The 27934-nt window shown below is 38.9% G+C and overlaps 1 protein-coding gene across 7 annotated transcripts; it reads left to right on the top strand.

The window, feature by feature from the left end:
• Positions 1-62: 62 nt before the first annotated feature.
• Positions 63-26420, top strand: FBXO38 (F-box protein 38). Of its 7 annotated transcripts, none has more exons than XM_052816495.1 (22): positions 63-150; positions 2891-3032; positions 3932-4049; positions 5261-5348; positions 5749-5914; positions 6260-6397; positions 6700-6837; positions 7262-7355; positions 7783-7913; positions 8232-8402; positions 8652-8794; positions 9666-9888; positions 10582-10701; positions 12924-13103; positions 14910-15629; positions 18717-18817; positions 20492-20594; positions 21643-21809; positions 22983-23128; positions 23969-24072; positions 24345-24458; positions 25781-26420. In XM_052816495.1, the coding sequence occupies exons 2-22, from the start codon at positions 3008-3010 to the stop codon at positions 25957-25959; spliced, it is 3369 nt and encodes a 1122-aa protein (XP_052672455.1). In that variant the 5' UTR covers positions 63-150; positions 2891-3007; the 3' UTR covers positions 25960-26420. The 7 variants fall into 7 exon arrangements, with proteins under 7 accessions (XP_052672455.1, XP_052672452.1, XP_052672454.1 ...); XM_052816492.1 differs by having other exon boundaries at positions 3916-4049; positions 5185-5348; XM_052816494.1 differs by having other exon boundaries at positions 2847-3032.
• Positions 26421-27934: the final 1514 nt, after the last annotated feature.

Raw genomic sequence — 27934 nt, 5'->3', positions numbered from 1 at the left:
TCCCCGCTCCCGCTCCCGCCCCCGCCCCCGGTCGGCGCCGGAAGTGGGACCGGAAGCGCGGCGGCGCTGGCGGAAGGGGAGGTGGAGGAAGCGGCTGCCGGGGTTGGCCCTCCCCCGCGGCCACAATAACAGGGCGGCGCTGAGGGACAGGTAGGGAGCGACGGGCTGGCGGCGGGGGGGCTGAGCCGGCGGGGGTACGGCGGAGCTTGGTGAGCCGGAGGCTGCCGCCTCCCGACCTTTCGCGGCGGGTGGGCCTGGTGGGGCGGAGCGGTGCCGCTGTCCCCCTTCGCCGGCTGGGGTTGTTGTTGTCCGGCACCGGGGCCTCGGGGCGGCCCGGCCCGGGGCCGGTGAGGGCCGTTCCCCGGCGTGACAGGCCCTGAGGAAAAGTGCTGTCCTTCCTGCTGCTGCGGGGGAGAGGGGAGGCCCTGAGACGCCGCGTTAGGGGCGGCTGCACCCCTACCCCCCCCCTTCGCCGAGGGAACGGCGGCGTTTGGGCCGGCTGCAGCGAAGAGGGCTGTGGGAAAACCTGCTTTTATATCGCTTATCTAAGCAAAAATAAACTTGTTCTTTTTTTTTTTTTCCTTCTCCCCATAAGGAAACACGCCTCTTAAATTAGCACTTGCCAGACCGTCCCTAGCTATCCTCTCCCAAATTTTCTCTAAAGCTGTCATTTCTGTGGGGTGGTGTGGGTCTTCCCGTGGCTTTTAAAGCTTTTTAGGTTCAGTGTAGTAGTTATTAATCAAGAAGATAACACATCGAGCTGTTGTTTCATACAAAGACTCTACTGAATTAATTGAGTTGGGGAGAGCAAAAACTCTGTTTTGTCAGGTTTATTAAATATCTGAAGGTTGGGTTTTTTTTAAATGGGGTCAGCTTCCTAATGTAGAATGAGATGTTAAAGCTGCACGCGTTAGCTCAAAATAGCATCAAGAGGAGCATGTATTTTGCAGAAACTGCTGCCTCATAAGAAGCTAGGTCATTCTTTTTCCCCTTTACTTAATGGCAGGAGCCAAACTAAGCTACAGTCCAAACTCAGAGGGCAGGTTGTGCTCATTGCATTAAATCTTACAGTATCCTTTCAGACATTTTCCCTATATGCTGGTATCTTTGTTAATATCTTTCTTTCTCTTACTTTATATCACAGTCCTTTTAATGCTGTCCTTTAAATACTGCTGTATTGTACTCCATCATGTGTCTGCATCAGTCTAGAATTTTTTGCGTTGTATCCTGCCCTCTGTTCAAATTGAGTCATCAGGTGACATTCACTGGGAATCCATGTAATACTTATTTTCATCGGAATGCAATCTCATAAGTAGCTTGAAGTCAATTTGGGGCTTCATGAAGTTGAACAACATTACAATGCAGTATTATGAACATACTAAACCCTTCCAGTGTGCACCAAAAGGAAGAGTAGTATGTGTGCAGGCAGCAAACTCAGTGTCTAGCTTTCGCTGGAGAAGTCCCAGCCAATCCAAAGGAGTAGAGATATGTTTCATGCTACTGATGGGCAGAAGGTGCTAATTTAGTTATTTTAATATTTTTATAATAACATTTTAAATAAAATTAATTATTACAACATACCATTTTAATTTAAAATGCATACAAAAATGTGTGAAAGCACGTTTGTCAACAATTAGATCACAGTGAAGCTATCAGTATTACAAATTTTGTGCTAGTATATACTTTGCTGGAGAAGGCAAAATTTCTCTTTTTCATTTCTATGAGGTACTTTGTCTTCCCAGTTGCCACTTCCCATAATGTGAAGCAAACACTGTGGTATATTTACATCACAGTGAATGTAGTAACAGACACATCTCTGATAAGTTTTCCAAAATCTGTCTGATAAGTTTTCCAAAATCTGTCTTTTTTTAAAGTTCTTTCTTCTCATCCACTGAATTTTGGTATTCAACCTGTTAAACAGGTTTACTGAGTTAATGATGCTTTACCCTACTTACTAGAAAGCATTCCTCAGCTAAATAGCAGTAGTGAAGACGTTTCTCATGCCGTTCATCTGCATGAAGTGCTAATTCAGTTATTCTAATGTTAACATTAAGTTAATATTTATTTTAGTTACTTATTTGTTACTACTTGTAATCATTTGTATGTTTTTAAATGAAACATATATTATTGTTATTTCAGTCCTCCTGTGTCTGTATGCGTACTGCAGGAACAATGTAGACACGAACACGTTAATTCAGTAAAGGGAAAGAGGAGAGGATATCCTGCACATTGCTGCTGAGGCAAGGTCTTTCAGTTTTTCTGGAGCTTTGATCTTTAACTAAGCAACCTGAATATTTTATTTGGTATTCTAACCTCTAAGAAGAGCTAGTTTGAGGACATTTAATAGGGCATTTTGGGGGAATGATCAGTAGGAGCCTGTTCTTTCTAAAAGGGAAATTATTTATTTTTCTGCTAGACAGAGGCTTTGGGCTTGCTTTTTCACTGGAATATTACCAGTTAGTATTTGCTTGGTAACCTCTGTAGTCTTTGCACAGCTTTCCTGTGATTTGTCTTGGTCAACTAGTGTGTGGATGGTATCCTGAAGACATATTATTCACACAGAAGAATTGATCTGTGATGAAACCTGTGGTGATTTTCCTCTTTGTTAATTTCCCTCAGCTTAGAGGAACTTTCTAGTTTCTAGTTTATCTAATAATTGTCAGGTTATGTCTGAGACCTCCTGTGCTAGGCAAACTATAACTTGTTGGAAGAATTTTTCTATTTCTTAGTTAACTCAATTCAGCTCTACTGGAGCTCATGTTTATTGGCAGATTTTGCTGGGTTTTTTTCAGTAAACAAAGCTTAACTGGTGTGTCCTCCTCTACTCTGTCCCTTTTCTCTTCCAGTTGCACTGAATTTGCATAACATTGTGAACATTTCCTTTCATCAGAAATCATTGCAAATATGGGTCCCCGGCGGAAAAATGTGAAACCATGCTCAGTAAACAGGGAAGGCTCTGAGTCTACCAAAGCTGATGAGCCAAAAGATTACATGAACCAACTCTCTCATGAAGTGCTTTGCCACATCTTTAGGTAAGCAGCTTGTTGGAAGTCAATTTATTGTTTATTATTATATTGTTTTCTATTTTATTCCCAATTTACCTGCATTGATGCTTGTGTCACATAGTATTCAGAAAGTGTAGATGTACCATGAGTGAACTGGTGGATAAAAACTGGATAAAAAGGGGTGGTAAATGTTTTTTTCAGTCCCAGAATTCATTTGGATACTTTGAAAATTAATTTATGTGAAGGTCATGAATGGTAGAATGAAGAAGAAATAAATAAGTGATTTAATTCTGTTCACCAGTGTATGGTAACAAGTGTTTAAATATTGATTTCAGTGCAGAAATGTATCTCAGGTAGTACATAGTTGAGGTGCACGGTTTGAAATTGTTGCATCTGCCTCATAGTGTGCGGAAGGGAACTTGGATGAGTATATAATCTTCCTGGCAGCACAGTCGTCCTCCAAGATGTTCGCTTAAGCCTATTATATTCAAAACATAATGCCTTGCTGACAAGTTCTTTAAAAACAGTAGCTTTCCAAAATGTTTACAAATTGAGCGTGCTAGTATGTACTAGAAAGTGAAAGTACCTTTAATTAAACCATGTAGAAACTATTGTGGCAAATGGTTCGGTCAGCAGTATTTATTAGAGAACTAAAGCATCTCTCCATTTTTATATTATATTTGTACTTTAAATATCCTATATTCAGTGTCAAAAACTGGTGAGTCATTGTGCTTAGCAAAATTTCACACTTTATTAGAGCATGGTGTGAAAATTCTCTTTGAATTAATCTTATTAGGTGTTAGAAATACATGAATTTGTGTAGTCGTGCTTGGGATGTTCTTTAGTTTGGAAAAAGTTGAAAAGGATCCACCTTTGATAAATCAGAGGGGTGTTTTTTCCTCTCCCAAAGGTACCTTCCCTTGCAGGATATCATGTGCATGGAATGCCTGTCCCGGAAGCTGAAGGAAGCAGTCACTCTTTATCTGCGAGTAGTGAAGGTTGTGGATCTATGTGCAGGCCGTTGGTGGGAATACATGCCCACTGGTGAGTAATGCACTCACTCAAGATATGGCATTAAAGTGGTACTGAGCAAAACTGTCTATGCTATCCTGGTATTTATAATGACATATGTAGGGTAGATTTTCAAAAGCAGTAAAAGGAGTTAGATGTTTAATTCCTTTTGACTTTTGTGAGATTTGGGTGGCTTCCTTGTGTACGTGGTTTGGAAAATTTATCTCTGTGTGTGTATAGATATATATGTTAGATACTACTGTAGCAGAAATGGGGATTCTCTGTAGCAATCTGTAAATACAATCTGTGTTTGTCTGATTATTGTAAGGGAGTTAATCCAAGGGTTAATCCAAGAAGAGGCTGTTTGCATGCAGGCAGGAAAAAATACAATGGAATGAGAGAGCAACTCATCTGCCAACACTTAACAATGTAAGAATAAATAAGTTTTGATGTCACACCTCAAGCCATCTTCAGATCAATAGATAAATTTGGCAACCTAGGTCAACCCTGTGAGTATTAGGATTTCTGTTGGATATAAATTACACTGCTGGGATTTGTTGGGGGAGAGAGATAAAATGAGTGAATTCTAAAAGTTAGAGGATCTGCAAAGTTAGATTTATTAGGGCTAATATCAGGTAGATGGTTAGACCTAACCTTAGATAGATGTAAATACAGGTAACTTACTAGTTTAAAATCCTTTGTATGTGTTGTCTTATGTTAGATTAAAATAATCCTTTGCTTTAAGAAACTGTCTTATTTCTTTGAGAATTGTGAGCTGTGGTGAATAGTGATGAACTGCATATAACTGATCCAGCTGGGCATTTTTGTGCCATGTAGTTGATAAATGGAATTCCAGGAAAGATAGAGATAAAAAGCCTGACAGTCCGCAGAGGTGCTTCATTTGAGAAGGGAGAAAGTATAGTTAACCCTGTAGCCATGCAACTCCACTGAAGGAAACCTATAGCAAGCCTGCAAAATTCAAGGCAGAAGAGTATGTAGGTCATAATTTCTAGAATCTGGAAGTAGAAGACAAGCTATTGCTTCACTGAGTATATCTTTCGACATTGTCGAATTTATACTACCATATAAAGAACAATGTATTTGGCTTTTCCTTTACAGCTAGGTGTTTACTGTCACACAAATACCAAATCTGTTGTTGTCATCTTAGGTTTCACTGATTCCAGTTTCCTAACGCTGCTGAGGAAGATGCCAGACATTGAACAACTTTATGGTCTTCATCCCAGGTATCTTGAAAGACGCAGAGTCCGTGGCCATGAAGCTTTCAGCATTCCTGGAGTTTTAGAGGCTTTGCAGGCCTGTCCAAATCTGCTGGTGAGTGGTTAGACTCAAGAGAGAACCTCCTTCAGCAGCTAAGGTGATGCATGTTAACAGAGCAGAAGAAATGTGGCAGGGACTCATTGCTTACAGGGCTTTGTGTTCAGACCCGGGGTTTTATTCAGATCTGGCTGTACAGAGTAACAGTTAACTGTGACAATATTTGCGATTAAGTACTATTTTTAGTTGCACCAGTGGGAATCACAGGTGCTCTTAAGTCCAGAAATGAATTAAAACTCTGATCCCTCTGCTTTTAAAAAGGCAGGTCTGGCTACAAATTAAAAGTGAAATAACACATTGCATTATGTATTGTGTGTTATTGAGAAGTTTACATGGTTAAGAGGATGTTGTTGCTTGAACTGGTGTTAGAGCATTTGCTTTGCTTCCTTTTATCCAGGGTGTTGAGACCTCTCATTTAGAGCTGGTGGAAGCTATTTGGACATACATGCCACAAGTTCACATTTTAGGGAAGTTCCGTAATCGTAATGGTGCTTTTCCAATTCCTCCTGAGAACAAGCTGAAAATTCCTATAGGAGCTAAAATTCAGACTTTGCACTTAGTAGGTGAGTGTGGTAATGGTGAAGTAGTTGGTTTCAACACAGGTGAATTTAAAGGCTTTGAAACTCTGCAAGATTGTAATTCTTTTTAAGAGAGGAAATTTGGCATGTGGCATTTTTGAAATATTAGGTGCTATATATATGATAGCAGGCCCAAAGGGCGAATTCTGAAAAACTGTGTTGACAGACTAAGGTGAAGTTGTGTTTAAAATGTTTACAGTTTTTCTCACATGCCACATAGCAAAGACAAGACTTCCTTTTTAAAGCCAGAATGTTAATCCAAAGAAATCTATCCTAGAGTTTATAGTTTAAACCTTGTTTAAAATGTTTGTTTTGTTTATGTATTATTAGGGGTGAATGTCCCTGAGATTCCTTGTATCCCAATGCTGAGGCACCTTTATTTGAAGTGGGTGAGACTCACCAAACCACAGCCTTTTAAAGATTTCCTTTGTATCAGCTTACGTGCTTTTGTCATGAGGAACTGTGCCGGTAAGAGGGATTCATATATGGAGGGGATGTTTTAGCATGTAGGAAATCTAATTCTATTAAAGCTGCATAGGCACCAACTGTAAATGGAAATCTTAGAACACAAGATTCTGAAAACAGTCATTGTTTTATTCAAGGTGTTGGGTAGAAATGTATCCCGCTCCTGTAAATTATTTGGTGTTATGTAGTTCTGTTGACTTCCTGATCTAGATGGATATATGTGGACATTTTTAAATTTTTTAGTGTGGTACGTTCAATGTTGTTAAGTGAGCAACCTTCTTTGTCTATATTGGTTTGTTCTGTAGGACCCACAAATTCTTTGAAGTATGTTCCCCTAGTGACAGGCCTGGCTTCTGCTCGAAATTTGGAGCATTTAGAACTGGTTCGCGTTCCATTTCTTGGAGGACTTATCCAGCACGTGGTAGAAGATAGCTGGAGATCAGGTATGAAACTTCTTATCCCTTGTACTTAAAACAAACAAACAGATAAATAAAAATATTACAAAATACTGGAGGCATATGAAGCATTTTTTTTGTCTGTAGCATATCCTTTCTTGATCATTATTTTAAAGGTATCAAGTTTGGAACTATGGTTATGGTGCTAAATATGGCTCCGTATTGAGTATTGTTTTGATCTTTTAACTGCAATGAACTATTGACTGATAAGCTAACCTTCCAGTTGCATTTGCTGGTGAGTAGAACTAGCAGGATTGGAGGGGAGTTGGGTGCAAATATGTGTTTTATTGATTTGCTAAAAAAGATGTGTTTTGTTAATTCATTTGTCAAGACAACACTGGTGGAAATGTATAAGGCTTAAGGTTGTGATGGGTGACTGAAGTGAAATAATTTTTTTTTTTTTATTTGCCAGGAGGTTTTAGGAATTTGCACACTATAGTTCTGGGAGCTTGCAAGAATGCACTCGAAGTGGATCTTGGCTACCTCATCATAACTGCTGCACGAAGGTATGGGCCTTTAGATCCTTCTTTTCCCCCCTTCTCCTTTCTCAAAATAAGTATCTTAGTAATGAAGTCAAAGAACGTGAAGAAATAGAACAAACTTCAAAAATTGAAGGAATAAACATTTAAACTTTACATAACAGGAGTATTCTGTGGTTAAAATAACTGGAGTTATGTCTATTTCTGAATCACTTTGTGTCATAAGCCTTTTTCTTAGACCTATGTCTGAAAAGTGTGGTGCTGTTAGTCTCACAACTATATTGCTATGTAACTGCCTAATATTGCCATAAAGATACAACAAATACCCTCTTAATCCTGCCATTTTTGAAAGAATATTTTCTTTTTATTATGAGAGGGCTTCTTCTTGAGTGGTTTCTATGGCGATTGTGTTTTGGCATGCCTTTTAATAGGAACAATTCTTAATTGCATTCAGGTTGCATGAAGTGCGGATCCAGCCTTCCTTGACCAAAGATGGTGTTTTTTCTGCTCTGAAGATGGCTGAACTGGAATTTCCACAGTTTGAAACTCTTCATCTAGGATATGTTGATGAGTTTTTATTACAGTGTATGACATCTTTTTATGTACATAAATTATTTGACAAATATAAGGATTAAATAAGTTGGTGTGTTTTCAATAATTTTCTAAGAGTGATTAAAAAGAACATTAACATACCCATATTGAGGCTGGTGATATCATACAGCCAAATATGTTTTTCTTCACTTCCTGAAACTCTTACTGAAATTGGGAAAGTCTTAGCTTTATTGAATTGAAGTAATAATCTGATCCATTTTGCAAAATTGAACTAAAATAGGGAGTTAGAAAATCATGCTATAAAAGGCAAGTTTCTGGAATTTACTGCTGTGTTTTCAACCTTTTTCATAGGTAAAATGACGAATGGAGACTTGGTGAAGTACGGCTTGGCTGATGTGGTTGAAAATCCAGGAATTATTACAGATATTGGTATGAAAGCTGTAAATGAAGTTTTTTCTTGCATCAAGTATCTGGTCATTTACAACTGCCCACATCTACATAACCCAAATAATTGGATCACAGGTATTGCACACCTTTGAAATTTTAGAGATGTTACATGAATTGCTGTGATACTAAACCAGAGTTTTTCTGCTCATAGTACTGCTTGTTCTTATTAAGTACAGTAGATGATGCTTGGTTTGGAACCAGAAAGATGCTGGTAACAGTCAGAATGGAGATACAGAAGATGTCTACTCTCAAATCTGAAAAGGGTATAATGAAAAAAAAGTGAGATAGGAATCCTTCAGGAAATGCATCTCTTCTCTTCCGCAGATCATTCAAGGTGGACCCGACTGGTTGACCTCACCCTGGTGCGATGCCATGCAATAAAGCTAGATTCTTTTAGTCAGTTCATTGAGTTATTGCCAAGCTTAGAATTTATTTCTCTGGACCAGATGTTCCGAGAACCTCCTAAGGTGAGTCTGTCAGGGAACAGTTTTGCTTTTTATTGTTGTCAGCTCAATGGAAATATGGTAAGCTCCAGCTGTTATGCAGTCTTTTAAAAGTTGTAATTAAATAGCTTGGTAAATAAATGGCTTTGGTTTGCAGTTGCTATTACCATATGTTAGGGAGAATGGTGCTTCTTCTGCAGATGGGAGCAGTGGCAAGGTATGATCTTGTATGAATATGTGACCAGGAATAAGACTCACATTGATTCTGTGTTTCTGTTGAGGTCTCTGGTGCTACTTCGTTTTGCTGCTGCTTTTTATATGATTTTTTTCAGGCTTAGGGATCTGTTTACAATGTTAAGGCATTTTAATGATTTTGTAGTGGGTGAAATGGGGGTACTGTTCCCCTGTTGGAGTGCTTTCAGAGCTTAGGAATTTTATTTCTTTGTTGTCCCATTTCTACACTGTAACACAAATCTTTGTAACAGCTGTTGCAATGTAAGAAAATAGCCTATGTAAAAAAAATACTTTGATCATTACTTTTATCTCGAGGCTACGGTGTTCTGGGAAGACTGTATAATCAGCTATTTGTATTGATGTTGTATGATCTCATAGCAAATGAAATACGATTTAATAAAGTAAGATTATATGCCTTGTGGAGTTCCCTTTCATTAAGAGTTTAACAGAGTGTTAGTTTTCTGGGTTGCCAAACTTAAGATGGATCTCTGCAATGTGTAGCATAAGGAAGTATTAGCAACCATTTCCCCGTTCTTCACGTGCATATTGTTCTGCTGTCCTGGATGCTACTGACAGAACGCTTTTTCTGTTGGCATTAGAATGCATTGTTGAGATAATGTATCTGTGTTTTCAAATCTTAATAGTTGCTCTTTGTTGTCAGGGTTGTGCTCGTGTGGGCCTAAGTGCAGGCACAGGAATTGGTGTCTCATCTGCCCTAGTCAGCAATCAGAACTCTAACAATGACAATGACAACAACAATAACCACCAGAATAACAATAACCCAAACATCCACCACAACAATCACCAACACCCAAATGACCAGAATGAGGAGAATGAGCTGCGGCAAGATGGTCAAGCTGAAGAGCAGCAGATTGCAGCTGAGGGTAATCTCTGATCTTTGTGAACTTTTGTAGGGAGTGATTTTGTTTACATTGCCACTTACATAGGGTCCTAGAGAGGATACGAATGTGGATTGAAAGCTTGTTGCTCTTTCAGTTCTGGTATGTAACTTCAATCTTTTCTGAGGGCTGTCTGCACATCTCTGATACCTGTGTGATAAAAGCTGTCTTTGTGTTGTATCTAGTAGCTGTTATAGGCACATCACAATTCAGTGATATATGTCAGTACAGATCTTAGCAGTGTAGAGTTTCAGTGTGATACTCATCTGTGGAAGTGTGAAATGTTTTCTAGGCTCCTCTGGTCAGAGCTGGGAGTACATCGCAGTGTCAGATGGTATATTTTTAAATTTACCCAGCAAAGGCAGAATTCATTGGAGGGAGTGAATATGTAAAGCCTGGTTATGCTGCTTACTGCAGTAGAACAAGACTTTTGAGGAGGAGTGGCAGATTTGGGAGAAGTAAACCGCAGAAGTTAGGCTGGGGCCTTGGCTAAAGAGATGTAGAACAAATCTGTGAGAGACTTCATGCAACCTAGAGACTCACTGAAGGAATCAAGGCAGCTATTACTTATTTCTTGACGATTCTCTGACTCTCTGTGGGTACCGGTTGAATTCCTCCTATGCTTATGGGCTCTGTTCCTTCTGTTTCCTCTTCTTGACCTCATCTTAATCTTTTCAGCACTGAATGAGATGGAGGAGGTGGCACAGGAAGAAGGGGTGGCTGCTGGGCAGGGCCAGAATGAGCTCCCGGCTCACAGCCAGGCTGTTGTTCCGATGGAGGTCGACGAAGAGCAAGCAGGTAACTCTTGTTTTTGGAAGAAATTACCTTTTTGGTATCCCCTTCTTGAGGGGCTAAATTTTCAGTGTAAGGCTGGTTTTGGATGGTTTTCTTCAATTGGGTTGTCTGCTGTGTTTGGAATAATGATACTAGCACAGCTTACTGCTGTGAAGAAATTTATTCTGGTTTAAAGTCTGTTTCACAGTCCCCAGTTTTCTTTTGCATATGGAGTAAAATATCTTGATCTTAAAGCCTTATTTGTGTGCCCAGTGTAATAAAAGACCCCGAAGCTGTATTGAGTCTGCATGGCAAGGTTTTGGTAGTGTCAGGGCTACAGGGGCGGCTTCTGTGAGTAGCTGCTCGAAGCTTCCCCTATATCCGATAGAGCCAATGCCAGCTGGCTCCAAGACAGACCCACTGCTGGGCAAGGCCGAGCCTCAGCGATGGTGGTATCGCCTGTGTGATAACATTTTTAAGAAGGGAAAAAAAGTTGCTGGGGCACAGAAATTGCAGCCATAGAGGGGAATGAGAACGTGTAAGAGAAACAACCCTGCAGACACCAAGGTCAGTGAAGGAGGAGTGGGGCAGAGGTGCTCTAGGCACTGGAGCAGACATTCCCCTGCAGCCCGTGGGGAAGACCATGGTGAGGCAGGCTGTCCCCCTGCAGCGCATAGAGGTCCACGGTGGAGCAGATATCCACCTGCAGCCCGTGGAGGACCCCACACCAGAGCAGGTGGATGCCCGAAGGAGGCTGTGACCCCGTGGGAAGCCCGTGCTGGAGCAGGCTCCTGGCGGGACGTGTGGCCCTGTGGAGAGAGGAGCCCACGCTGGAGCAGTCTGTTCCTGAAGGACTGCAGCCAGTGGAAGGGACCCATGCTGGAGCAGTTCATGAAGAACTGCAGCCTGTGGGAAAGACCCAGGTTGGAGAAGTTCATGGAGAACTGCCTTCCATGGGAGGGACCCCACGCTGGAGCAAAGGAAGAGTGTGAGGAGTCCTGCCCCTGAGGAGGAAGGAGCGGCAAAGACAACGTGTGATGAACTGACCGTAACTCCCATTCCCCATCCCCCTGTGCTGCTGTGGGGGAGGGGCTAGGTAGAGAATCCAGGAGTGAAGTTGTGCCCGGGAAGAAGGGAGGGGTGGAGGGAAGGTGTTTTAAGATTTGGTTTTATTTCTCATTACCCTACTCTGGTTTGATTGGTAATAAATTAAATTAATTTTCCCCCAGCTGAGCCTGTTTTGCCCATGACAGTAATTGGTACATGATCTCTCCCTGTCCTTATCTCGACCCACGAGCCTTTCTTTATATTTTCTCTCCCCTGTCCAGTTGAGGAGGGGGAGTGATAGAGCAGCTGCGTGGTGCTTAGTTGCTGGCTGGGGTTAAACCACGACAGAATGCCTGAATGAACTTGTCATGTTCCTATGTTGGTGTTCACGACCTTACTTCTTTCACTGCAGCATGTAGATTCTTTTTTGCCTTTTTTTCTTTTTTAAGCCAGAACAATTTGTTCCAATGTTAACTTAATTTGTATTAGTGACATCATTAGTGACACACAGTAGTGACATAAGGCAGTCTTGATTTCTTTTATAGCCACTGTTTGCTGGACAACATAGTTTTCTACTAAATATGCCAACAACATTAACATACACGTATGCTGGATCTGTTCACTTTTTCAAGATAGCTCCTGAAAAGGTTATTTAACTTCATGTTCATTTCCTGTGTTACTCACAGGCAGATACATCATTGTGATTGGTTAATGCCTTCAGTTAGTAGCCAAGAGAGGTAACTAACAAAGCACATTTATACTGAAGCTTGATAATTCATGCTTCTCCTTTCCTCTTCTAGTGGTGGGATTTAGCAGGATAATTGCAGATGTTCTGACCAACGTTTCTGTCTTTGTGGTGGAGGTTTCAGGGACTGCTTATAATATGAACTTGTGCAGTTACTCATACTATTGTGGAAGAACCTTTAAGCTGTTCTGAAGTAGAGAAACATTACAGAAAACCTGTGTTTTGTCTTACATTGTGACACTCTTCCCCTTCCAAACTAGAATGCTTTAATGCTGAAATACAGTGTTTTGCTCTTCTTGTATTTGGATTTTAATGAGGGACCCACAGAATGGTTGGCTAAATTGAATCAAATTCATCTCTTGTCATTATTTAAAGCAGTTCTAGAAGTTCTTCAGCCCTTTAATCCATGCTTGGCTTATTTTTACGTGAACTGTTGGTATTCTACTGTTTCCAGGACCAAGTGGCATTCAGCCTGTTGTAAAAGCAGCACCTATTACTGTCCATGATTCAGACAGTGAGGATGAGGAAGAAAACATGGGGACTTCAAGAGCCTGCATCTCTAACAGCATTGCACAGAATTACTCAGATGGTGAAGAGAAAAGCAGGGATCCAGTGGAAACTAGAGAACCTTCAGGTGTGGACCAGATTGGTTCCTGGGCACTGTTAAGCAAAATTTATTCTTAAGGTTCAGTCTTTCCACCTTGTTCAGTTTTATTTCTAGCTTTGTAACAGGCATGCTTGCTTGTTTGCCCCCTACTCTTTTCTTCCTGTTGTAAATCTAGAATGAAGGGGTAAGGACACATCTCTCTGAGCTCCTATCACATAGTTGCTGTACAGAAACACAGAGATAGTGGTGCTGCACTGCTTTACATGCAGAAACCTGCAACTCTTTTGGATTTCCAAGTGCACAGAATTTATCATGTCTGTGAAGCCAAATTTGCAGCTATGTTGTCTATATGATTCATCTGTCAAAGCATTGCTGCTGAAACAAAATGTGACCATTGGGGCAAATGCGTGAGTTGTAGACATCTTTTGGTTCATGGGGGCCCTGTGGGAGTGTCCTGAAGGGGGCACTTTAAGATCAACTTTACTTTGATGGGAACTTTGGAGATTATTTAGAATTCTCAGGGTGATGTTCAGCACTGTCTTCACTTCTGAACAACACTTACTATTACAGCATGTGTATGTGTATTAGTAGTAGTGTATATATATTATTATGACTCATTCAGAGTTAGAGGTCTAGAACTTCATTGTAGTATGACAGCTATAGAGAGTCATAGAAAAGGACATTCCTGGTCTTTTGAGTTTACAGCTATAACCTGCACATCTGTGGCATCAAGTCCGACTCCTGCTTCCGATGCCATATGATGTATGGCCTTGCCAGTAACAGAGATGACATGCTATTTCCTGAATTTTGTATTCTAAGTGAAGTAGTTTCTTATGTACACAAGAAAGGAGGAAGTTGAAGTCGATTTGTGATCTATAAGTAATTGACAGATGAAGTACATACAGTATTAGGCCTTAACAAATACTTGGTGAAGCAGTTAACATAAGGATCTTGCATTGTGAAGGACTGAGAAATGTGCTGGTCTAGTACTGGTTTAATTTCTGCAAAGTCTAGGACATATCAAAGCTGTAATGGATCAAGTATCTTCCTATTGTAACTAGTATACTCCCTACACATCAGCCTCCCTGTCATTTTAGTACATTTCAAGACTGGTGGTTTGAACTTGGAAATCTGTAGAGTGCTGTGCTTATAGTGTAGATGTCAGTTGTGGTTTGAGGGTTGAAATAACCTGTGTTTGGAGACAATTTGCATAAACTTTTGTAGTGCAAATAGTGTTTTTTCCAGGCTTGGTTTAGTGTAATTAGCTGAGAGGATTAAGACAGTAGACATTAAGTTCCAATTGCTATTTGTACACTGTTCGCTATGGTTTTTTATTCATCTATAAACTGAGACTACTGTTAACCTATTGACACCACTTTCACTACCCAGGACGGGGAGCTAAGGATTGCTACTGAAAGCATAAACTTTAGTCCTGTCTATGTTACTATTTAATTCCTCAGATTTATTCCTCATATTTAAGAAAACAGGAGCCTATTATCAGTGTGCTTTTCATATTTTTATGCTTCGGCCTTTTTAACCAGTTAGCTGCTTTGTGAAAATATTAGTCTCTCTGGCAAATATGTATCTCATTTACTGACAAACACCCCAGCACATCACTACAAAAATAGCTGAAAGACATTACAGAGATTCAGCAACTGCTAGAAATATTACTAATTACCATAGCATGTGAATAGTGGCATGGTCCTGACAAGATCTGTCATTGGCCTCTAGGCTGCCTTCTGTTTTAAGTAGTCTCTAACAGAGTAGCACTCAGTATTTATTTAAACTATGTATTAGGTTGTCTCATTGTTCTCTCTCGCTTAACTCTTACAGTGAGGGGTAAAGGCAAGACACCACTGCGGAAGAGATGTAGTGCCAGCCAAGTGGGCCAGACAAAGCAGTTCCATACTGAGGAAAGCAGCTGTGAGAAAGGTTGTCAAGTAACAAGTGAGCAGATTAAAGCAGACATGAAAGCAGCAAGTGACATGCCTGAAAGGAACAAAAGCAAAGATTCTTACCCAGGTTGCAGTAATGCTACAGCATCAACGGGAACATCCAGCTCCTGCAGTGCTGTTTCTCCTAGCCCTGACTGTGCACAGACAGCTAATAGCCACTCTGCTGGCACCAGTCCAGCAATTGGAGATGAATCCAGGCAGTGTGTCTGCTCGCCTTGTAAAAGTGAAGGTTCCAGCAAGAGAGAGACTGAGGAGAGCTCTGTTTGTTCCAGGTGTTCCTGCTACAAGCCACAGGATGCACAACAGAGGACTAGTGGGTGTTGCGATGGGGAATGCCCATCCACGAGTGGAGCCTCCAGGAATGGACCAAACAGCGCTGGGTCAGATTTTGCACTTAGGACTCTGCCAAACTGTGGGCCTCCAGGAGAGACAAGTGATGAGAGGACTAGTGGGAGTGCCTGTGGGCCTGCCAGTGAGGAGGAGAGCATGGGCTCGCAGAGAAGGAGCTGTGAAATGGAGTATAAGGAAGAGTATCCTCGCCGACCACTAACAAGAGCTAGAAGCAAGCTGTCCCATGTCCCTCTGGTGTCAGAGTCAGGTATGACCTATATTAATATCTGAGTAAACTACTGTGCTGGCATGAGACAGTATTGAACAACCGCAACACCCACAGATAATACTGAAGTTAAACGTGAAGTTTATTGGTTAATAATTTAAAACTAATTAGGTTCTCAAAGGGTCAGAATATTGATGGAACAGAAATGGCTGACTTCACTGCCGTAGCTAGGTAAAATAACAGATCTCTCTGAAAGAGTGCCAGTGACTTTTTTCTCCATGCAAGTATTTCTGTATGTGTTATCCGTACATACTAAACAGTGTTTGATTTACTCATTTGAAAACCAAATGCAACTTCTTTTGACAGCTTCTCTCTTCCTGTGAAGGCTGTTATTCATTGAAACATAAGACTGTCTCCCCCATTAAAATTCTCCCTTTAAAAGGAAGAAGACAGCAGGTACGCTCAGATCTTAGCAAGAAGGCAGAAGTTAGTAACTGATAGTTTATCAACCAATAAAGAAAGCCATAATTATAATTGAGCCAAGCTTGTGCACCTGCATATTCAATTCTACTTGCAAGCGTATAAGGTGTAGTGATCGAACTTATTGAAGATTGTCTTTTTATTAAATAGGTTCTTGCTTCACATCCTGTAAACCAAACAAAACGATAAAATAAAACCAAAATCCTGAAGGGCTTGAATGAAGCCAGAAATGTTGGGAGAAAAGAATACATGTGAGAGGGACACTTGCTGTTTCTTCCAAATATACTTGCTTTCCAAAATAATCATCTTAGTCTGGCATAGCACACTTTATAATTACGTCACATATCCAGGATTCTTTGCTGAGATATCTAGCAAGTAAAATGAAACTGAAAAATGAAAAGTGCTAGTTACAGAGCTGCATGCATTGGAGGTAGAAGAGATTCATAGCAAATTCGTATCTCTGTTAACGTTCAGTGATTCAAACAGAATACGTCCTAGTTTCTTTCCAGTTTGTCTTAATCTTCTCAAGTGTTAACAAAACCTAAATCACCTAGGATATTGTTCTGTAGCTAGATGCATCTCAGATTGAAGAAATGATCTTGCTATTAAATTTAAAATGTCTGTTTTCTACCTTGCTCCATTATGATTAGTAATTAGTCTACAAAAATGAGAAGAAAATATTTCTTCTCTATCCTCATCCATTACAAAAACATGAAGTCAGTCAGATCTAAGCATTAAATTAGGGTATCTTTCTGAAAGTATCTCTGTTTTCATGTTTCAGTTGTTAGGAAAAAGATCTGTTCTGCTCATGGAGAAAAATGTCTCAGTATTTCCTATTATTTAGCCTATACAAGTCAGAACTGTTTGCCCAGCCCCATGCAGTTATGTGTGTATCTTTATGCACTTATTTTCCTCTTTGAAGCATCAGATATTAGCTGATGCTTGAGGCAGAGACTTGATGTGTCATTTTATCTTTTAAATCTGTGTTTAATACATAGGACAGTGAGGCTTCTTCTGCCTGGCTGTTACAGTGCTTTTCTTCACCAGGATAGGATATACAACTCATTAGAGTATAACCTGAAAATGCTTTGTTACAGAGTTGGAAATGTTTTTCCATAAATAGTCTAAAAATGTGCCTTGAATATGACTGCTTTCTATTATTCTAGCATAAATGACATTGTGGTTTTCGGCTTCTGTAACAAACCTGTATTTGATAGTAGAAGCATTTTTTTTCCCTCATAAATTTTTTACTCATATTAAACAGTGGAACAAGTCAAATATTAAAGACAGTGAAATTTTGAAAGCATTATCACCACAGACTAGCTGGCTAAAGGATGACTCAAGTGTGTAATTTTGATTTTTACTTAAGTAAAAATGTAAGCCACACTTTTTCTTGTAATAAATTTTTTTTTTAAACTTGTTTTAGTCTGCATTTGTAGTGAAGCAAGCTTTTCACATTTTAAAATGCATGTTATATTAAACCTTCTGTAAAGATTGCTTGGCCTTGGGTTGCGCCTTGAACAATTAAACACAAAATTGGAAAGTTTTTCCTATAATATAGCTAGGAAGTATTTCACTATCTGTAGATACTCTAGGAACTGTCAAAAAATTTCCCTGGGGATGATGATTCATGGGTGCCACAAAGTTGAGTACTTAATAGTACATCTTTCAAGCTGTGGATCCCCTAAAGCAGTAGCCTGAATTCTGGAGCTCATAGGCCCACTGAATGTCACATGTTAATTAATAGTTTACATGTATTGGTGGAATTTGATGATGGTCTCTCTGCTTTCTGCACGGAAGACTTCCAGGCTGTATTAAGTAGGAAAAGAGATATTTTTTAATGTTAATGGTAGCATAGCATGAAGTAGTTCATATATAGTCTCTAATGTTTTGCACTTCTATCTTTATTGTGAATCTTTGTGAACATGCCATATGTTTTAACAAAAAAGTCAAAGGAAGCTTAATTTCAGTAAAATAATTTCTCATTTTGATCTGTTAATCACAGAAAATTAATTCTAGGGCATTTTTTTTCTCTTACTGTAGGAAGTAAGGGTAGTCATCTATCATAATTTCTTTCCAAAGCCTCACCTTTTAAATCAAGCAGGAGTTTGATGTCACTGGTGCATGAAATGGAGTAAGAAGCAGCTTGGGAACATCTAAGTGTTTTATACCTGGGCATCCTTTGCCATATTAGGAAAAACTTAGTGACAGTTATAAAGAGCAGACTTTTGAGCAGCTTGAGATTATTTCTACTATTTAAAACATTAAAGCTACTTTGGTTCTTGTATTTGTCAAGAATGTTCTGTTTGCTGCAGAGAACCAAGTGTAACCTAACAATCTTCTGTTCTTTTCTTGGCTCTGCATCTTTCTGTGATGCTGAACTTGTAGGTTCAGCATTCCTGTGTTTTCATCTATAAACAGCCCACCCCCCTGCCCCAAGTTATTTGGTATGAATGATACTGAGCAACAAACCTGAAACTGGTTTTTGTGCAAGGAAAAGTGATATAGTTGTTTTCAAGCCAGAGAGGTATTTTGATCTGCTTATGTAAGAAATGTATGTTCTTATTGGGTGTTTTCAGCTAGGGAATGCCTCTATTGTAATCCTGAAATGTAAACGGAGGAAAGATTTTTCTGGTTTTCTGTTTCCAGAGGTGGCTAAGCCAAAGCCACGGCAAACCACAAAGCGGAAAAGGACAGCTGACAAGTCCACAAGTACAAGTGATCCAGTTATTGAAGATGATCATGTTCAAGTAAGGTCTTTTTCTTCACTTGCTACGGTTTATCAGCTGGGGATGCTCGTGTATAATGATGTAATTATACAAGCTTGTCTTCCGTGTAGAGCCAGATGAGTTGTAACTGATGTTGCTGCTCTCTTTGATCTTAACCATATGCAGGAAATTTCTCTGTTAGGTGCAATGATACTCTGACTGGCCTGAGAGGAGCAAAGTGTAAGCTAAAGCTAAACTTGAAGTTTGTCAGGTGCTCCTGGCTATAGTGCTGCATGAAGTCCTGCCTTCCTACAGTGTCCTTCTTGATATGCAGGAAAAAAATTTATTGTCTGGCATATATTTTTTAAATGACAGCATAGACTACTGCTCTGAAAAGAAACATGGGATACATAATGACCTCTGGACATAGCAACTCAGCTGTTAGTTTGCAGGCTGGAGGTTCTCTTAGTATGTAAGTAACATGAGTTAATTCTTCTGCAGTGAAGATCAGTTATGGGAGGCAAAATTGCAAGGTCTGGCTTCACTGTATTGAGGCTGTTTACCCAAGGCTTATATTCTAGCCGAGCATGAGGTTGTTTCAGGGAGTGACTCTGAACATCTAACTTAAACTTCTCTTCTGAGTTCTGCTGTAGAGGAGCCTTCTGCATTTATTTTACCCTCTCTGTCCAGTGAAGAACTTAGCCATGCTGATTTAAGATAGCTTTTGTGAATGTGTCCAATTATGTTTTTCTGGCTACTAGGATGCATTACAGCTTTTGTAATTAGCATAAAAGATATTTTTGTGTGTACGTGATTTTTCTTAAAATATGCCATTTTGAAAGAACAGATTGTTTTATTTTTTTAAATTTTTTTAACTACCTGTGGTTACAAGAAATAGCTTAAATTGCTGGAACTGAAAGAACCCATTGCAGAGTGCTTCTTTTTTCTCTTTACATGTGTTTACTTTGTTGTAATAGAACTCTGTTTAATCTTCTTTGTATAATTAGTCAGCTTCATTCTTGGGCTGCGAAGTTTTGCTAGAATTTTTAGTGATAAAACTTTGAAAAATTTAGATAAAACCCCCCAAAATCCTTTCTTATTACATTCTCCCTGTGCTCATGCTATTGGAAATGATTCTGCTCGAGTTTGATGCATGCTTTATTTTTCTATCTATAGAGGATTAAGTAAGTTACATATATAATTTTCAACCCTCCATGTGAGGTTTTCCTCTGAGATAGCACTGGTAAAATACATTGGTACGGGAAGTTCAAACCATGATTCTCTGCCATACCTTCTTTCTTGTGTTTAAACAATGTAACTGTCCAGAATTGCCATTTTTGTCATAGTGGTTGAAAAACAGAAATTGAATAGTAGAGAATTTGAAGCTCCTGACAGATGATACTTAGGTTTTCTGATAGAAATTGTGCTTTCTGATATGACTTCTCTTTTTAATCTTGTGAATTTGTTCTTTTGTGTTTTGTGATGTTGCTGATCAGCAACATCATCTGATCAGCAGCATAATCTTTTTTTCTCATTGCCATCAGTAGCCTAGTTGTCTCAAGTACGTGTTGCAAACAGAAGCTGTATTACATTGATTAGTATCCAGTTAATATCCTTCTGCATCTGGCAGTATCTTTTAAAATTCAGTTTATTTTAATTTTTTCTTTGTTTTTACCCTGATACATGATTTCTTCTTTTTTTTTTAATTTTCACCAGGTACTGACTTTGAAATCCAAAAACCTTGTTGGAATCACCTTGACCAATTGTGGAATAACAGATTTGGTACTGAAAGACTGTCCCAAAATGATGTTCATACATGGTATGTAGTTAATGTCATGCGTACCTCCTCCACTTAGCATTATTAGAAATTTCTGAAAATTAAAGTCAGTCCACTGCTTATTTTGTGTTCATCAGCTGCTTTGCTACATATCAGACTGATGCTTAGAACACCAAATATTACTGCTTCTCAGTTTGAATGCCTCTTCCCTTATAAGTCGTAACAGGTTTAATAAAGATTAATATCTGAAAATCAACAGGTGAAATTACATGACAAGAAGATGAGATGTTTATTGAAGAGTGATAATACAGTAATTGGAAGTTGATGAAATGAGTTTCAGAGTACCTTGTTTTTTCTCTCATTTCTTCCTGCTTCTATAGATTGTTTAGCTGACATGATGATACTTTCCTCCTTGACATGATAAAAATCTGTTTTAAATTATGGCACTTAGGCTATATTAGATTCACATGCCAGGGTATGTGACTAGTTCTGTATTGAAGCATTGGGTCATTTATTGTTTTCTGCAACATCTACGATAAATAACACTTTTTCTTCTGAAATGAGGTATCTCTACTTAGCAGAGAATGAAGAAATTATTTCTTTATTCCAGAATATTTCAGAACATACATTAATTTTGAACTAATTTTGATTACGTGAGCATCATTACTAGAAAGGAAATAGCTTTATTTTACATTGTGTGGCTTCACAATACTCTGTATTTGATCTGATTTTTGAAGTCAGTGGTTTTCAGTTGTGGCAGTCCATAGACCATTTCAGGGGGCTTTGTGAAAGGAAAAAAGAGAGAAAAAGGTTATTGTTAGATTAAATTGGACATGCCGTTTTAAAAGGACTCTTCTTACAAGTTCACAAATTAGAAGTGTGATCACAATGTGGAAGAAATGAACAGCTGGTCTATTTCTTTGATATACTTAAGTTGCCAGCTATCCAAACTACTTCAGTAATTGTCTGTTACTTACATTACTTGTTTGCCTTCTTTTGAAACAATTGACTTTGAAAATCTCTGATGGGAGGCTTCTAAGGTCTTTTCAGTATTGTATTTCTTTTAATAATTCTGTTTGCTGATTTATAGCTACAAGGTGCCGTGTATTGAAACACTTAAAAGTAGAAAATGCACCAGTTGTCAATCGGTTTGACTATGCCCAGTGCAAGAAGTTAAACATGGATCAGGTTCTGGATCAGATTCTCAGGATGCCACCGGAAAGAAACCGGATCATTTATCTTCGTCCAATGCAACAGGTACACAACCAACTTTCATTTATCATTTAATCATGAACAGATCTGAAGTTCTGCTTGTATTCTTTCACCACTCTTGGCTTCATGTGTTTTTCAATTAATGCAAGAAATGTAAATGTTACAATAACACAACTCTGAGAAACTTGTTTATTAAAACTTTAGCCCATCAAGGCTTTCATTACAGAATGTGGAACTTGGATGATACTGAATTTTAAGATTTAATGTTACCGTCTCCAATATTCATTGCATTAGAAGATATTGTAAAAAATCATGATGCATTGAATTCATTCCAAACTGAATAACTAAAAGTAACTGTAAGAACCTAGATGCTACTAAGTCAGCTTGTAGTTCTGTATAAGCAGAAGCATGACGTAGGCATAGGTATCTGAAATCTTTAACCCATGTCCTATTAGATTTAGTAACAGCAGGTAGTGTTTTGAATACTACTTTGCTGAAACATGCATCCTTTTTTGATGCTAAACACTGTTGCAAGACAGTTGTGGTACTGGCAGCCACCCTTTCCTCCTCCAGATTACATGTAGGAGATGTAAGCACTGACATTTAGTGAATCGTTGAGGTCATTTGGCAAGTAATTAAGAGGGCTTAATTTAAGATCCAGAATGTTTTTTTGACTTTATCACCCTCACCAGAGCATTCTGTATTATACTGTGCTGCTTCTGTCATGCAAAGTAATGCTTTTTCTGGCTCGGTTTGCCTGACTAACGAGGAAAGAATGATTTGATATAAAAGCTGGCTTTTCTTTGAAACCACATCTCTTGCTTTAGCTCTTAGAGGACAGTGGTAAGACTGTTAGGAAAAACAAAACAAAACAAACCACCCAAACAACCAAAAAACAACCCCTCCCCCTAAACCAGAGACAAATTCTGAGAAAGTGAACATAGTTTAGACCATTATGTGATTTCATGAAAGTTTACTTACGTATTGGAGTTGTGAAATCAGAAAACAGACATTTCCCATCAAATTCCACTGCTTGAGAAGATTCATTGGCAAAGCTGCACTAGGAAAGTTGTACTCCGCTTTATCACGTATTCGATTATGTATGCTGTTAAAATTTCTTTCCCCCAGAATTTGGGGGATTTGATAGATGTCTGCTCTTGACTCTAAAATCACATCTCTTTTTCTCTTCGTTACAAATCTCTTTGCTGCCTTTCACAGGTAGACACGTTGACTCTCGAGCAAAAGATATTTAGTGGCCCTTATCCGTACCACATTTGCATAATTCATGAATTCAGTAACCCACCTAATGTCCGCAATAAGGTGCGCATTCGGAGCTGGATGGACACAATAGCAAATATCAACCAGTGAGTACTTGCCCTTCAATAACTTTACAGAAAAGGTATTCAATCCTAATTCAGCACCTACAGCTTCAGTCAAGCTGTAGACTTGCTGTATTCTGTTAGCCAAATAAAAAAAAAAAAAAAAAAAAAGTTTGTTGACTAGCAAAGGTTGAATTCTAGATGGTCCAGTGTAGAATTTCAATGTCAAGTTGTATCTAATACAAAATGTAGATGAAATAAACCTAACCATATGAAAAATACTGTAGAATTCTCCAGTTCTATTCCATCCAGCAGTAGTGCAATTGAACATTGAAGCAGTCAGGATGGCAGAGGAATATCTTCACATCTGAGAACAAGTTCCTTGTATTAAAAAAGAGAAAGACTGATTTACTCCAAGAAATAATGTTAGTTTCTGGGGAAGATGATGTGCAATCATTATCAGCTCCTTACTGAGGAGCAAAAATTCCCAGCAGCAGGGAATTGTATACAGTGGCTCTCATCCAACTGTGTTAAACCAGTGTTTTTGTTGTCCTGGTTTTTCACTAAAATGACTAAGAGAACAAATTTACTTTTGAAGTTTTGTTTAGTTGCAGCTATGCTGGATTGTTCCTTACAGATAGAAAGCTATGCTTAAAAGGTAGCTTAATTGGTTGCTCATCTAAACCATATGTATTTTCTGCAGTTACTCTCAAAAGTGAAGGGATTGCATACTGAGTTTGTGTGAGGGTCTTAGAGGAGTGTTTCTATGGATTCAGGCTCATTAAAGGAAAGGTTGTGTAATAGGATTTCCCATTTAGTTTTTCTCCCTTCTGCCTTCACATTTCCTATTGCTACTGGCTGTAATCTCTTCCTCCTTCTCTCTAGAGAGCTTATTAAATATGAATTCTTCCCTGAAGCTACACGAACTGATGAAGACCTGAAGAAATACACTAAGTACCCTTGGGGACGAGATATTTACACTTTAGAAGGTGAGTGTTTATAGAGAGCTGAAAGCTGATGATCAGTCTCTTACTAAGATAGGTAACTTTGCATCAGGTTACAAGAGACATGAATAGTAGTAATTCTTGTGAGGAAAGTGGAGGACCTTTGGCACAGAGTGGGGGAACTGAAGTGAGGACGTGCTTTTCCTGCATTAGAGTGACCAGTGTATGTGATATCAGTGAATTTTACTTGATGAAGGGTGCTGATGCTGCAGGAGTGACATTGTCGTCTTCGTATCCTCATCCTGTCTGTCTTCTAGGCATTGTGGATGGCGCCCCTTACTCCATGATTACTGACTTCCCATGGTTGAGATCACTGAGAACAGCAGAGCCAAACAGCTATGCTAGATATGACTTTGAGGATGATGAGAGAAGTGAGTAATCTTTTTTGGTGTGTTCAAAGAACTTTAACTTGTTGCTTGGTCCCAAGCTGACAATGCATTCCTTTATTTTTCAGTTTTCTAATTCTTATGCTATTTTTGGTAGACTGTAAATAACTACTAGCAGTGTTGGGAGCTGGATGAGGAGGGGGTCCAGCAGAGGAAAGGTCCATAGTGCTACAACAGGGTATTGACCAGCTGGAGACCCCTAATACTGACAAAATCAGAGAGCCAGTCTGGTGCTTAGCCTAAAAATGTGATGGGATTGTCATATCCAGAAGAATGAGTGCATTTAAAAGACATACAAAACTAACATTGTGATGCGTAGTCCCAGCAATTCATGTTGTGTGGAGTTTACTGGCATGAAAGCTCAGCTGGACCACTGCCTCTGGCTTTGCTTTATGAAAGGTGGTTAAGGTAGGCTGAAGAGAGTCCAGCAAAGAGAAATGAGAGTCACAGAAACTTGGGAGAAAAGAGGAAAGAACTGGACTTGAAAACTCTGAAACAGAGATGATGTGGGTTAGAGTTTAGGATAGATATACCTCTTTCTATTTAGGAGCTCGTCTTATAAAATATTACAGTGAGCAATTCCTGGGGCTCAATTAAGAACCTTGCTTGGTAGCAGGGAAAAATAGGTACTTCCACTACTTAATTAGGAAAATCTTGGAATCTTCTTCATTAGAGGTATTTTTAATTGACATTGTTTTGGATATTCTTATCTAGCTCCAGTTCAAGGGGATAAAGCTCAAGAGGATGAGGAAGAAATCTTTTTTGGCTATACCTTTCTCTGTGGTTTCTTTTTTTTATTTTTATTTTATTTGAAACTGATTCATAGACTTAATGCTTGTAGTTCAGTACGTAGTCTGAATTATAAAAAATTGATATGTATTTGATTTAAAAGAGTAATTAGATTAAACATGATGTTAAAGCCATAAAAAATAAAGGCAAGGCTGCTGCTTTATCCCTAATTGCTCTTGTTTATAAAACGTTTAAGTGATCACTGAAACAGATAACCTGAAAGCATGTCAGGTAAGTCTCAGGAGGAAGGCTTTGTTATGCGCTGGGATTCCCTTCACTCACAGACATATGGATTTTGCGTACATTAAATGAGTATTGGAGCTATCGAAAGGTTTAAACATGGGGAAGGCAGAATACCTTTTCTGCTTGAATAATATTCCTTAAACGTGGTTGCTCAATCGAAGATTTTTCCGTTTGCTTTGTTTTCCAATCTTAATCTCATTTAATGCAAAACAGATACGCTTGTGAATTTCTTTATGGGAAAGACTCTAATTTTTGTTCTTCTGTGACTTCCACAGCTACTATTTATGCACCCCGAAGGAAAGGACAATTGTCTGCAGACATCTGTATGGAAACAATAGGAGAAGAGATCTCTGAATTGCGCCAGATGAAAAAAGGTGTATTCCAACGTGTGGTGGCTATCTTCATCCATTACTGTGATGTCAATGGTGAACCGGTAGAGGATGATTACATTTGAGTGGATACTCTCCCTAACCTGTCATCTCTTCCTAAATTCTGATTGGCACTGCCAGCCAAGAAAGCACGTGGATTCTCTCCGAATGCAAAGCATTTTCTTGAAACACATATTTTGCAGTTGCTCTCACACAGTTTGGAAAAGAGTATGTAGTAAATGTATAATGAAAAGTAAAAATTGTATACTAAGATTTGTACATAGAGGAAACAAAAGAAAAAGTTCCTGAGACTTTATTTCATATGTTTATACAATTTAATTTAAATTCCATTTTAATGAAGGCCAATAATTAGGAACAGGGAAGAATATTTGACTTTTTCAGCCCATACAATTCATAGCAGTATTTTTTTTTTCTTATAAACAAAATCCCATTTGCTGTGTTCAAAAGAGTCATCAGAGTCTCTTTTAATCTGTGCCTTTTTCTTGAGCATTTAAGAGTCCGGTCTGAGTAAACCTGTTGAGCACAATCTTTGTGTCTTGTGTGCATTTTTCAAAGGGAGAGAATTATTCCACAGCTGTTGAAAAGGAGGCCAAAAGCAGAGAAAAAGTAGCGAAGTTGGTGATGTATGGTAGTTTCCAGAGTTCATTAAAAACATTTTTGGGGAAAGAAAAACCCCACATTTAACACCTTGGAAACAGAAGATATGTTCTAAAGCATTTTGTACCTTTAGATTTCATTTTAATAGTGTATTTTACTCTCCAGTATGAAAAATAAGTTGCTAATTGTTGGTTCCACTTTCTTTAACGTAAATCTGAACATACTAACTGGGTGAAAGCTGAATTTTCCCTAAAGACAGGCAGGAAAAGGGATGTGTAATTGCTTAGTTATAGCTGTGTCAGTACAGGATCCATCTGACTCAACCAGTGAGCTCTCAGGCTGATTCATGCTCACTCATGAATGCACATTTTCCATACGGTCAGTAAATACTGCTGCTCTTTGCCCCTGGATGCTTGTTTTTATTGTATATAGAAAATGTCTCTGGTTCCCACAGTATCCAGATGTTTTGTGTGTATGTCCAGAATTAGCTGCAAGTCCAGTATACAGGTATAAAAATGCACAAGTTAGTATTAAACTAGCTGGCTTGTGTGCTGTTAGTAATGTGCCCTGTGGGGGTGGGAGACCTCCTAAAGGCTAATTTGCTGTGCTGTGAAACAGTGTCTGCATGCATACACAGCTGTGACTGCACAAATGCACCTTTAGATGTGCCATACGATCAACTATGGCCTCATCTATCGTTCATGCTTTTTTAAAGTTGCTGAGTTACCAGCCTAACAAATGACAGTTTACTAACTTACTGTGGTAAAAGCTGTAGAGCAGATGAGTTTATGCCATTATACAATTTTACACATCATTATTAATGATTTTAATTCTTTGAACTTTGGTATAAATGTGACTGACTAATGGGGATTTCTATGACATTTAGCTCAGTAGAACTGAAGAGGCAAAACTGTTCAACACAGGAAAGCCACTGTTAGTTTTCTCTGCATCTGTCCCTCTGTGGAAATTCTTGAGGTATGGTAGAACTAGAAATACATTAGGTAAGAGGAAGAGAATGGTGCCTGATGAAAGCAGCAAGAGATTTGGTACAGTAGCATTTTCTCACATGTGCGCTCTCTACTCTTACTGGAGGTGGAGTGCTAAATACCAGATAATGATGTGAATGCTGTTAAATTTGCTTTATTGCAGGATCAAAGTTAATGGTTTAGTTGTAACAAATATATTTAACCATAGATCATATATTCAATGATATTCAGACAAAATGTAATTGTGACCCTTCCTAGAAGTGTTTCAAGTAATGTGAGTCATCGATTCAGTCATGTTTACCATTTTAATACAGCATGTACAGAAAAACGTTACTGCATTTCTAGAGTATTGCACCCGATCTCCATCTGGTATCTCTAACTTTAGCCTTTTGAAGAGGTATTTATACAAATAATGCACTTATTTGTATTCAATATTTCTTTCTGTAGGCAATTGAAC

This window comes from Harpia harpyja, chromosome 20 (genome assembly GCF_026419915.1).
Source record: "Harpia harpyja isolate bHarHar1 chromosome 20, bHarHar1 primary haplotype, whole genome shotgun sequence".
Taxonomy (NCBI): domain Eukaryota; kingdom Metazoa; phylum Chordata; class Aves; order Accipitriformes; family Accipitridae; genus Harpia; species Harpia harpyja.
Note: the sequence above shows the minus strand (reverse complement) of the source record. Positions and strands in the feature narration are given on the sequence as shown.